Raw genomic sequence first — 13,866 nt, forward strand, 5'->3', positions numbered from 1 at the left:
AACAGCTAAACTTTCATTGCTAATAGGTGGATGCCAATTACTTAGAGCCCACAACAGAGTATCATTCACAATTAAAAGACCAAAAATGTTTGTCATGAGATAATTATTGTATTTTGTAAATTAAAATTTTACTTTTTGGTATACTGAATCTAAATCGAAATCTTATTCATATAAAGTCTTGCCTAACATTAACATGTTTTTTAGCAACCTATGTGTGTAGCAGAACTTCATATGACTCTACAGAGATCATCAGTTTTTAACAAATTAATCATCACAAAAAAAAACATTTAACAGTATACAAATACATCACCAACACAAATTTGGTTAATTGGTGTGAGCACAAGTAATCTTGGATATGGATAAAAACAATAAATATTTAATACATATACAGTGCAATATATTAAAACAATTTAGGTGGAACAATTATACATAAGAATGTGTATATGTAACAATTTGTCAATTTTAATTATTAAGAAGAGGCTTCTTAAGAGGTTAATGAAGGAAAACAATACTAAAACTATCCTATAAATGAGAAGAAAGAAATAAGAACAAGAGGAAAACAGTGGGCTAACATCATGATTTAGCGTATATATTCATGTGCTATATACCATTTTTCAATAAAACAGAATGAGTAGAGACAGAAATATTTTCAGTTGCCTTTAGATGTAAAACTAAAGCTTGGTTACTTACATTACATTTATTTATTAAGCGCCGGCAGATTCTGCAGCGCTGTTACAGTCAGTAGAACTATTTAGAAACACATACAATAACAAACTGGTGCAAAGGAGAAGGCCCTGCTCAGGGCCCGGGTGCGAGAATCTGTTAAAAACTCACATGTTTAATAAAAGTAGGTAACACACAATTGGACAAAATTAGCAATATGACTAATAATGCTGGTACCTAGGCATGATGGGACTGTGCTCGCTGTGATTGCTGTTAGCAATCACACTCCTATCATGCCAAGTCAGCCAGTACATGCTGGTACAGGGTGGCTGTAAGTGATGTGCAGACCCCATACTGCTGGCAGCATCACTACACAAGGGGGGCATCTAGCTAGGTTTCAGCATGTACTGGCTGACTTGGCATGATAGGAGTGTGATTGCTAACAGTAGTCACAGTCCCATCATGCCTAGGTTCCAGCACTTACACATCCATCCAGTAAATGCTGGAACCTAGGCATGATGGGACTGTGATTGCTGTTAGCAATCACACTCCTATCATGCCAAGTCAGCCAATACACGCTGGTACAGGGTGGCTGTAAGTGATGTGCAGACCCCATACTGCTGGCAGCATCAATACACAAGGGGGGCAGCTAGCCAGGTTTCAGCATGTACTGGCTGACTTGGCATGATAGGAGTGTGATTGCTAACAGCAATCACAGTCCCATCATGCCTAGTTTCCAGCACTTACACATCCATGCTATCACACACACACACACACTCATTTATTCATATAATCATTAATTCAAAGATTCATTCCCTCAATCACACACTCATTCAAACACCCTCCCCACCCCCTTACCTGCTCCTCGATGCCGCTCAGACTTCAGCAGGGGGCGCGGCCTCCCTCTGCCTTCTCTGCTAAAGCACAGAGGAAGTAGGATGTCACGTGAACTCCGCTTCCTCTGTGCAGTCCAGAAGACCCTCCCACAAGTAAGTAGCAGGGCTTGAGGTGCGGCTCGCGTAAGATCGGTTGCCCTGGCTGCCGATCTTACACGGGCCGCACCTCGAGGTCTCGCGGGCCGCATTTGGCCCGCGGGCCGCATGTTGGACGCCCCTGCCTTATTTAAAAAAAAAAAAAAACGGAAAAAAGATTTCGGGCGGCCCCTTGACTTGGCCCCCCCTGCCGCCGGGGCCCGGTCGCAGTCGCGACCCCTGCGACCCCGGTAGTTCCGCCACTGGCCCTGTTCTTGCGAGCTTACAATCTAGTCGTGGTTGAGGGGAAAAGTGAGACAAAAGGAGAGGACTGCTTGAGTTGATCTGGTTACGATGTGTTGAAGCTGTTGATTGTTCAGATGGCTTGAAGATGGGTGGGAGTAATGGGAAGGAATGTTGTACGCTTCCCTGAACAGGTGGGTTTTCAGAGAGGTTTTGAAAGTTGCGTATGAGGAAGAAAGTCTGATGGAAAGGGGAAAGGAATTCCAAAGGAGGGGTGCGGCGCGGGTGAAATCCTGAATACGGGAGTGGGAAGAGGTAACAACAGTAGAAGATAGCCGCAGGTCGTGAGAGGAGCGAAGGGGGTGGGTAGGGGTGTATTTGGATAGGAGGATAGACAGGGGATGCAGAGTTGTTGAGGGCTCTATAGGCCAGGGTCAGACGTTTAAATTTGATTCTAAAGGGTATGGGGAGCCAATGAAGTGCTTGGCAAAGTGGAGCAGCGGATGAGGAACAGCGGCAGAGAAAAATTAATCTAGCTGCGGTGTTGAGGATGGATTGAAGCGGTGACAGATGGGAGACCAGTTAGTAGGGAGTTGATTAGTAACTTGGTGGTTTCTTGTGTGAGGAAAGGGCGGATTTGGGAGATGCTTTTGAGGTGGAGGCGGCAGGATTTGGTGAGGGACTGGATGTGAGGGATGAAGGAGAGAGCAAAGTCAAGGGTGACACCAAGGCAGCGAACCTGGTCTGTTGGTTGGATAGTGGAGTTGTCAACGGTAATAGAGATGTCAGGAAAAGTAGACAGAGCAAATGGCAGGTTTACCATGAGTCTGAGAGATGTTGAGCTTTAGGTAACGGGATGCCATCCATGATGCAATTCCTGATAGACAATCAGTGAGGTGAGTTAGAAGATAGGGGCAAAGGTCAGGAGCAGAAATATAGATTAGGGTGTCATCTGCATATAGGTGGTACTGGAAACCAAAGGAAGAAATAAGTTGTCTGAGGGAAGAAGTGTAGATGAGAATAGCAGAGGCCCAAGAACTGAGCCTTGAGGAACACCAATAGATAGCGGTAGGGGAGAGGAGCAAGTTCCAGTGAATGAGACACTAAAAGTACGGTTAGAAAGGTAGGATTTAAGCCATGAAAGAGCCGTGTCACGGATGCCATGAGCATGGAGGGTTTGTAGGAGGAGGGGGTGGTTGACTGTGTCAAAGGCTGCTGAGAGGTCCAAGAGAATAACCAGTGAGAATTGGCCTTTTGTTTTAGCTGCGAGGAGGTCATTAGTCACTTTAGTGAGTGCAGTCTCTGTTGAACGCTGTGGATGGAAACCGGATTGTAGAGGGTCAAGTAGTGTTTGAAGAGAGAAAGTTTGTTAGTTGAGTGTAGCCATTTGGAAGTTAGCAGGAGAAGTGAAACTGGATGGTACTTTGATAGGGATGTGGGATCAAGGGAAGGTTTCTTTAGGATGGGGGACAGGGGCGTAACTAGACGCCTCAGGGCCCGGGTGCGAGAATCTGTTAAGGGCCCCCCACCCCCTCACCCCCCCAAAAAAACATGTTTTTTACCCAACAATTTTTTTTCAACAAATTCAACAAATTCAATTTACATATTGAATCATATCTGTAAAAAAATCAGAGAAAAAGGGGCGCATGTACAAAGGGCATAATCCAGGGGTGTCCAAGTTTTTTCTGCAGTGGGCCGCACTCATTTTTCACTGTGACAAAAAATATGGCCTTTAATAAAATATGCAGATTAAAATAAAGTAAAATGACACAAAACCTTTACTCTTCCTCTCACTGATTTCTGGGCCTTGAAAGTTTTGCGACTACAAATTCAGGATTCCCTAGATTTATTCTAGGGATGAACTAAAATGAAAATTCTGGACCAAAACATTCAGGGTTCACTTAGCCAAAACCGAAAATGACCCCCACCTTTAAAAATAATTATAAAAACTCACATGTTTAATAAAAGTAGGTAACACACAATTGGACAAAATTAGCAATATGACTTGGCAGTAAATGCTGGTACCTAGGCATGATGGGACTGTGCTCGCTGTGATTGCTGTTAGCAATCACACTCCTATCATGCCAAATCAGCCAGTACATGCTGGTACAGGGTGGCTGTAAGTGATGTGCAGACCCCATACTGCTGGCAGCCTCACTACACAAGGGGGGCATCTAGCTAGGTTTCAGCATGTACTGGCTGACTTGGCATGATAGGAGTGTGATTGCTAACAGTAGTCACAGTCCCATCATGCCTAGGTTCCAGCACTTACACATCCATCCAGTAAATGCTGGAACCTAGGCATTATGGGACTGTGATTGCTGTTAGCAATCACACTCCTATCATGCCAAGTCAGCCAGTACATGCTGGTACAGGGTGGCTGTAAGTGCAGACCCCATACTGCTGGCAGCATCACTACACAAGGGGGCAGCTGGCCAGGTTTCAGCATGTACTGGCTGACTTGGCATGATAGGAGTGTGATTGCTAACAGCAATCACAGTCCCATCATGCCTAGGTTCCAGCACTTACACATCCATGCTAACACACACACACACACACACAATCATTCATTCACAGATTCACTCCCTCAATCACACACACTCATTAAAACACCCTCCCCACCCCCTTACCTGCACTGCAGCTCCTCGATGCCGCTCACAGACTTCAGCAGGGGGCGCGGCCTCCCTCTGCCTTCTCTGCTAAAGCACAGAGGAAGTAGGATGTCACGTGAACTCCACTTCCTCTGTGCAGTCCAGAAGACCCTCCCACAAGTAAGTAGCAGGGCTTGAGGTGCAGCTCGCGTAAGATCGGTTGCCCTGGCTGCCGATCTTACGCGGGCCGCATATTGGACGCCCCTGCCTTATTTAAAAAAAAAAAGATTTCGGGCGGCCCCTTGGCTTGGGCCCCCCTGCCGCCGGGGCCCGGTCGCAGTCGCGATCCCTGCGACCCCGGTAGTTCCGCCACTGATGGGGGAGATGATGGCATGTTTGAATGAGGGTGGGAGTACACCATAGGAAAAGGAGAGATTAAAGATGTGGGTTAGTGGTGAGGTGGGAGGACAACAGGACCTTGGAAACCTCAAAGGGTGTAACTGGGCTGAAGCAGGTGAGGATGCATTAAGGTGAGGGGGGGGGTTGAGGTACCATATGATACCATATATACCATATATAATTTTGTTTTGAAGTAGGTGGCAAGCTCTTGGGCAGAGAAGTTGGAGGGCAAGGGAGGTGCTGTGGGCCTGAAAAGGGAGTTGAAAGTGGGGAATAGAAGTTTAGGGTTATAGGAAAGAGAGGTGATTAATCAAATGAAATATGTTTGTTCAGAGAGATGCAGGGCCGATGTATAGAAACGGAGCATGAATTTGTAGAGAATGAAGTCTTCAGGTGAACAAGTCTTCTTCCACAGGCGCTCAGGGGTACGTGAACACCTTTGAAGGAAAAGACATGTTACAAATAATCAGTGTATGGTGAAAATGGAACATAGCAGAAACATAATTAAAAAAAAAAGAAATACTTTTGAGTTCTATGCTCAACCTCTGCAATTAATATTTTCCCATAACACAGCAACACACTACATTCCCACCTATAAAAAAGGTACTTTAAACAAGTGCCCATTCTTGTTTATGTCATATCTGTTTTAGACAAATACATTCAAATCATTCCAACTGGAATAATCATTCTATGACTTATAAGGCATGGGATCATTTGAACAGGTTCCTCCTTGCAATTTGTTATGTTATGCGCTACTTGTTATGTATAGTGCTGCTGTATAGTATAGCACTACATAAATCAATAACTAATAGATAATGATATCTTAAGAACTTAGTGCAAAAATTCAGAAAATTGCATACTGCATATGGAATGAAGCTTAACTATATAGTGTACCTCTTTTCCACAGTTTTCTTGTTTGTTTTTATTTTCCTTAAAATGTTGGAAAATATTGCTTAGATTTTGGTGAATAACTGCATATATATATATATATATATATATATATATATATATATATATATATATATATATATATGCATATATATATATATATATATATAATATGTTTGCATTAGTAAAACATATGCACGGATGACATAGTAATGAGCAGGGTGGGCAGTACATGACCGTGTCAGACATTTCAGCAAATGTCATATAGGCTCATGTTATTAACTCTGATAGCCTTGTACAGTTTGCCTACCAGTGTGTGAACCACAAAAAAAGGCATGAAGCTAAAAATGCAAGAGTAGCATAACTAGAGATCCCATCAAAAAGGGCAGAGTGTACCAGACAGGTCCTAATTCTGCGCAATTAGGGCCAGCCTGGTTGCAAACGCAGGCTCAATGGGGTGGTAGCACTCATAGTGGTCTGGCTCCATACATTATAATTGTGTGAGTTTGTGTGTCACAGATTGAGTGTGTGTGTGTGTGTTTGTGAGCGTTAGTGTATAATGGTTACAGTGAGGGGGGAGGCAGGGAGTCTGGTGGGCACTTGGCTTTACATGCCCCCTGCCCTGGAGCCAGGGCATTCAGAGTGATAACAATCAATGCAGTGTAGGAGGAAATTATGTCAGAAGAAATGTAACCATTTTGAATTCATAACCAGAGCCGTTGGTAACACCCACCCTCCTTAATTTTACTCATGTTGTCCTTTTGGTTAAGATTAGTAATAGATTAGTATTACATTTATTTTACATGATATTTATAATGTGCTGTTGCTAAAGTTATATATTACACATTTCGTTAAATAGGGATTTATATAGGGTTTTGTTAACGTTTGTCAACTGTCATATGTATTTGAATATTATCTCTCTATAGTCTGAGGTATTTGTAGGGTTATATTGAAGTCTGGAACATATCAGAAATCACTCCATTGTGATCTATGTGTATCTTTTCCCTTGCTAGTAAAAGGCATCTATTTATATATTTTTTTTACTATGGAAACACTTAATCTACAATCTTTTGCGTAAAATGGCAAAGCACAGTGTATAGTTAAAATTATTCATGTAGGTTTCATTTAAATGTTTTATTTGAATGTCTTGATATTTGTATTGCAGATGACAAAGGTGAAACAATTGGACTGCCTCAGCAGGTAGACATAGCTGCCCAAGTGTCATCAGGAATGGAATATTTAGAAAGACAGAACTTTATCCACAGAGACCTTGCAGCCAGAAATGTTCTTGTCGGTGAAAACAGTGTATACAAAGTTGCTGATTTTGGACTAGCCAGAGTTTTTGAGGTATAGATACATATTTATTTTTACCTTTAACACAAAAGCCTGAGTACATTTTCACATGAATGTTATTATCTAATGGGCACCGATGTCCTCATGGATCTTGCTTACAAGTAAGTTTAAAAAAGTAAACCTACATGCGCTAAAGATGACAAAAACAAAATAATTTTCTTAGAATCCCCTACACCATAGGCGTTGTAGACCACAGAAACATATCAACCCATTTTTATAAAATAAATGTATCGATTAAATCCATATTCCATGTATTATACACACTCACAATATGTATACACAATATAGACAAAAATATGCGGACACCAACAGGTACTTTTATGACATTACATTCTAAATACATAGACAATAATGTGCTTGGTCTTTGCACATGGAACAAGAACAGGAGAGCATGTAGGAAACATTAGAAGAGGACTAAAAAAGCCATAGTCTCTCTTTTCATTTCCTCAAATACCGTAACAAGGTTCCTAAATTGTTATCCTTTATTGCAAGAGCAAAATGTTCCGGATTTATGAACTAAAAATCCTAAATGAGGATTTTGAATTACATAATTTTGTAAGTTAACATTTTTGGACACATTAAATCTACACAAATCTACTTTGACACGACATCCTTTGCCTATTAGCACTGCACTTATGTACAAAAGTACAAAAGGACAAAAGTATTGGGACACCTGACCATTACACCAACAGGGACTTTTATGACATCATATTCTAAATACATAGACATTAATATGTAGTTACCCCCCTTTGCAGCCATAACAGCTTTTTCTACAAAGTTGGAAGCATAGCATTGTCCTAAATGTCTTGGCATGTCCCCTTCAACACAGAGCCCTGACCTCCTCAAACACATTAGACATTGCCTGGCACGTAAGAGATCATGGGAAGTGAATACTTTTTGCATGAAATGGCCACCTATGCCCTTTACTACTCGGTCCCAAGTAGGAAAAACAATGTTTTATAAGTGGAATATACGGCTTAATTTAACTGAAACCTTAATTTTTAAATATTCAATATTGGTAACGGCCTGCTCTTGACAGCCACAAAAGTGAAACATAAAACATTGTGACATGCTTTGGATAATATATGACTTCTTACTCTTGGAATTTTTCTTTTAAATAGATTTGTGCATAACATTGCACTGTTTTTAAAATTAGTCTTATGTACTATATGTAATGCTTAAACAATGTATCTTTTCAACAAGGATGATGCTGTCTATTTGGCCAGAAATGATACAAAGCTGCCATTAAAATGGACAGCACCTGAAGCAATCTGTGACAACAAGTTCAGTGTGAAGTCTGATGTCTGGTCATTTGGAATCCTTCTCTATGAAATAGCTACATATGGAAAGATGCCTTATCAAGGTAAGGTCATCTATTGAACTGTATGCCAACTGTTACATTTGCACTTGTATAAAACAGACAACTTAACTAAAATGGGTGAGGCTTGAGTTGATGCTAGTTTTGAAAAAAGCAAGCAAGCTGCTTGTGAGTTGCAAATGTAAGTTTTAACTTTGCACCATTTAACTCATTTTCAAGATTACATCTTGTCTTTTGTCCATTCAAGTTTCCATCCACAAAATAATATAAAAAATAGCCTTGTTATGACAAAAATATTGTCACACAAAACAGTCTTACACACATACACACTGTACACAGCTAGACCCAATTGGAAAATAATACCAAAAATGTATCCATTAACTTGCCCTGATTTGGAAAGCAGATTTTCATCTACTTTGGTAATTATACTGTAGGGCAAATGTTATATATACATAAATGTATTACTACAAGGGGTGCATAATTTTTTTTTAAATTTAGCATAGTGGGGTTTAAAACCATCTCATAAAACTATATATTACCCATAGCTTTTCATTAAGACCTTTTTCACACTTTCTGAGGCAGACATTTTATCACCAAACTATTTCAAATTTAATTTCTTTCCCAGGAAATAAGCGACTGCTAAAACCCCCCCACAATATTTCTTTTAAGCAGTATCCCCAAGTTAGGTAGGGTAACTGGGGTAAACAGGGAGTTTTGTAGGGGTTGAGAAAGAGAAAATTTATTGTAGGGATAGCTATGACTAGGGATTTTTGTAAAAAAAACCTTTTTATATACTTTTTTTTAAAATTGTACATTTATTCATGGGTTGGGCCACATATGTATTTTTTTGCTCCATTTTACTTTTATGACCCCCATGGATCCCTATTAGCATAGGGCAACCCTTGTGATGTCACTGATGATCACCAGTAGGGTTTTTCCGCACAGCAATCAGGGGGTTTCCCTGTAGGAAAACCTGATCTCCGCTCACTGGCAAAGATTTAGCCCTGCCAATGCACAAAGTCCATGATACCAAATCTAGGAAATGTAAGTTTGAAAAACAATCTCTTATAGGTGAAATAGGTTTTACAGCTTAATTTAACTGAAACCATATTTTTTAGATATTGTATATAGTTAATGATCTGCTCTTGACAGCCACACAAACTAAACAGGGGCTACATGCTTGCTCCTCAAGGACCATTTTTTGTGACATTTTCCCTACATCCACGGTCATCAAGGCGTTAACACGGAATACAAGGTCTCACTGTTGTTAAAATAATCATATTGAGCAAATTATTTTCTCATGTAAATTTTAAATTGCCATATATTTTTTAAAATAAATTATCAATTTATTAATAATACAATGTATAACATCCAAGCCATGTATTATTTTTAACCCTCACTCTGTGCCTTATTCTCCCTCAACCCTCTTATAAGGGGCAGCGCTATCTTCACCATCCATTTCAGTATGTTTTATGTATCTTTAGTAATAATCACAACCTGTTTTGTAGGTATGTCAGGAAGGGAAGCACATGAGAAGGTGATGAGGGGATATAGGCTCCCACAGCCTCCAAACTGCCATGCTTCGTTCTACAAAATTATGTTGGACTGTTGGAAAGAACAACCAGAAAATAGGCCAACATTTGATACATTACAATGGAGACTGGAAGATTTTTTTGAAGTGGAAGTATCATCTTATTATGATCCAAAAGAGTTTATACAATGAACTTTGGACACAAAACAGAGAAATAATATATATGTGGCCTCAAATGATTAGTATTTTACTAATGATCTTACTAATGGATAAGTAATTCAGTGTCAAGAGCAGCAACTGGTGGTCATTCATTTGCTTTAATAGTGAAGAATACTCAAATGTAATTTCAAGATTTAGTTCTATTGAACAAATGAATCATAAGAAAAACATAAGCACTAAGAAACACAGCACTGTTAGTTCAACGATTTAAATTGATTGAATCAAGACAGAAGGTGAAAACATTATTCAAGAAAACAAGATGCTCTAATAGGAAGTTTACAATACATAGCTAGTATTTACATGAATAGTAATATGTCAAATACCCATCAGTAAATAGGGTAGGTTAAAGCATAAAACTATTTATAATGTAGAAGTAATTTTAAATTCTTACAACATTTTCAAAATCAAGGTTGTGTTTCTTATGTACACAAGGACTAATTTGGTCATTATGGTTCCATTTTTAGTTTTATGTGATGCTGAGTGGATCTACTATATACATAATCATATCTTGTTGAATGTTTTGTGTTGTTAAAAGTGGAGATGGTATAAGGAACCCTGGAGAATCTTTAAAAGAACTATAGAAGTTGCATGACCATGGCTGAGGAATCCTACAAACAAACCCCCTTCTAAATAAAATTAGATAGGTGCAACAGAAGGAAGGTTAAAAGCACATAGAAAGGAGCATAGGTGGCACACATCCCCACTCTTTTTACCTTTCCATGCATGGACATCCAGCCCTGCTGCTATTGCACTTTATTGTTTTGCATTCCATTATTCTAGAAGGATTATGATTTCTGTCAAGTGCAAAACTGTTAAAATCACATTTTCTGGTACTATTAAAATTATGGACTAGCTGTGTGCTATTAACTTAATGCAACAGACATACACATGGAAGATAGTACAATACAAATGGTATGACTCCCAAAGGGTTTAAGTGTATTCCAATAACTCTAAATTTGGCAACTATTGAGCATGGTCCTGTATGTTAGATCCTGTCCCACTAATATAGTAGCCTTAGCACATAAAGGAATAATAATATATTAACAAATACATACCTGCCCCCTTGTCAACTAAATCTACCAATTATTTGTAGGCAGTGTTTAAAAAAAGAAGACACGTTACAGTTTATGGAAAATGATCAAGTTAAAATACAACATATGAATGTTAAAGTGGCGAAATTGTCTGCTAAAACCAGGAAGGTGTAGAAAGATGTGAAGTATAGAAAAAAAATTACAAAGAATAAACAATTGCCGAATTAGGCAATGTAAGATGGACAAAGGTAGAAAAAACACATGTCCCTAACCCAGGAGAGGGTAAAATTACCTTAGAAAAGCTACACTTGGCAGGCAAAGTACACCCCCCTAACAAACCCCATCTAAAGTCATAAGCAACATCTAACCTTTACAATAGTTACCACCTATGTTGAGCAGACTTTGACAGTTGAGTTTTAAGAATGTTTTTGTGACATATTAGAAGATTAGTTCTACCTTATGAGTTTCCTCCCTGAATATTAGCAATTATTTTATAATCATATTTCTTACCATTGTATTGTCAGTCTTGAATGTGCAACCAGTGTTTATTGCTTATCTGTCAATGTCCAGGACACAATCCTAAGCCAAAACAGGTGGAGCCTCCGAATGCAAACATCGGAAAAAATATTGCTTTTGTGATGTTTTTTTATTGTAATGCATGTGATATGATCTCAGAATATAGCACGCCACAACTGTTTTTTAAGTGACTGGTAATAATTTATGATGTAACATATAAGCATATTTGCTTTTCTATTTTGTTTCAGTAATTAGCATTAGGTATCCCTGAGAGCAGGGCCGGCCCAAGACATAGTGCCGCCTGGGGCGAAGTTTGAAATGCCACCCCCCTCCCTGCCGACGCCACTGCTCATTTTCTACCCCCCCACCCCTTCACTCACTGCACCTACTGAGTTACAGTTAGTGAATATGCAAGGTCATAATTAGAATAGTCTTCAGTCTTTTAAACATTCTATTTCAAATTCTGGACCCTAAATTAGGTGGTCTTTCTACAAATGGCAAAATGGCAAGATTACAGTCTCTGTGCTACTTGGGTAAATTGAGCATCTCCTGTAAATTCTTTATAGAAAGAACAAGATATCAATCTAGATCTTTGCAAATGGTCTTCTATAAATGTGGTCCTTGTAAAGTGTCTGGGCCTTGGGCAACTGTCCCTCTTGCCTAACCTTAAAGAGGGCTCTGATTTGGAGGAAAAGTATTTTATCTGAATCTTCTTATGCCCTGATGTCTCCATGACACAGCATTGCCAGAAATTTCTGCCACCGGAGGGAAATGTATTCAGCCTCCCTGATACTCCCCTGATACTCTTAACACACACTCATGTTAACATAAATTCCCTCTAAATTTTGAGTCTCCCTGTTGCATGCACAAACATTCAGCTACGAGGTGCCAAACTGGACTCCAGTGCACATGTGCATTTGATGCTCTCATTTATTTCAATGGGATCAGTTACCTGCACAGATATTGGCCACATTAGGCAGTACAAACCGTCACGGAATCATGGAAAGATAAAGAAAGAGTCCTGCATTTGCAATGTTTGCCCAAAGTAAGCGCTTCATTTTCAAAATTTTAAAAATATAATACAGTTAACGTGACAGTAGAGTATGCTGGTCTCTTTATTACGTTTCAGAAGTTCTAGATCAAGTAACCTCCTCATTAGGAATCAGGTAGATTTGGATTTTGTACTTTTATTTTAACTTTGTGTTAAAAATAAAGTGTGTTGGCAGTTTAATTCAATCTGTATGAAATATAACTAAGTTGGCAGTCCAATTTATTGGATAGACAAGCTGATTTGGATAAAACATCTCCAATTAAGCGGACATAGCTCAAACATTTGTAAATGGATGCTTTTTTTAACAGCTATTAAATATTCCTCTTACTGTCAGTCCTAATAGATTAGATACATTTACTAAACTGTGAGGAGACATGAATATTTCCCTTCAACATCAATTAAGAATTATGAGGAGCCAAGTTAGTAAACTCCTCCTATAGGAAGACCTGAGCTAACACTGCATGATGTATAACTGAGTAGGATGACTCAGTAAATTTCCCAACAGTAACTATTCGTTATATGGGCCTAATGTTGGTGGGTTATAATATTCAACTCACCTGAATACCTTGAGAAATTCTTGGGCTGGTTTTATATAACTCTCTTTTCCTTTTATGGTAGCTGTGCGCAGGGATGGGGTTGTCACTAGTAGATTAAAAATTAGACAGAGGGTCAGGGGCAATTAAGGTAGGAAATGGGTGGAGCCAAACACCTACTCATCCAGAGACCATGGGCTACCCAGGAGGCTCTTGAATGAGCTAGCAAGTTCCTTCCAAGAGCTGTGAAGAGGTTTTAATGTCATTGATATTTATATAGAAACGATATTTAATTATATTTATATTTAAAAAATGTTAAAAAGGCAGTGCCCCTCTGGACAGAGTGTAAATTCTGCAAAAGAAGGTGCAGTCCTGTTTTTCATATACTATTATATAACACGGAAAAGGTTTCTATGGAAAATACTTTAAATGGTTTTCTAGAAGCTTTTCTTGTATTATATGTACCTTTCCTTCTAACTGATAAAAGCCTTCTTCATTATCGATATTAGTATCAAAGAGGGTAAAAACTCAAATATGGTTTGGAATCTTAAACATAAGT

The 13,866-nt window shown here is 39.2% G+C and overlaps 1 protein-coding gene across 1 annotated transcript in view; it reads left to right on the top strand.

Annotated features, from left to right (window-relative positions):
• Positions 1–10,149, top strand: part of LOC149288072 (tyrosine-protein kinase FRK-like) — a 51,169-nt gene extending 41,020 nt beyond the window's left edge. The window contains exons 6-8 of the mRNA XM_089492192.1: positions 6,921–7,102; positions 8,312–8,471; positions 9,935–10,149. Of these exons, the coding sequence (XP_089348318.1) occupies positions 6,921–7,102; positions 8,312–8,471; positions 9,935–10,149 (557 nt within the window). The remainder of the gene's footprint in view (positions 1–6,920; positions 7,103–8,311; positions 8,472–9,934) is intronic.
• The last annotated feature ends 3,717 nt before the right edge of the window (positions 10,150–13,866 follow it).

Source organism: Sceloporus occidentalis, unplaced genomic scaffold (assembly GCF_023333645.1).
Source record: "Sceloporus occidentalis isolate IW3139 unplaced genomic scaffold, rSceOcc1.0.p SCAF_54, whole genome shotgun sequence".
NCBI classification, from domain to species: Eukaryota; Metazoa; Chordata; class Lepidosauria; order Squamata; family Phrynosomatidae; genus Sceloporus; species Sceloporus occidentalis.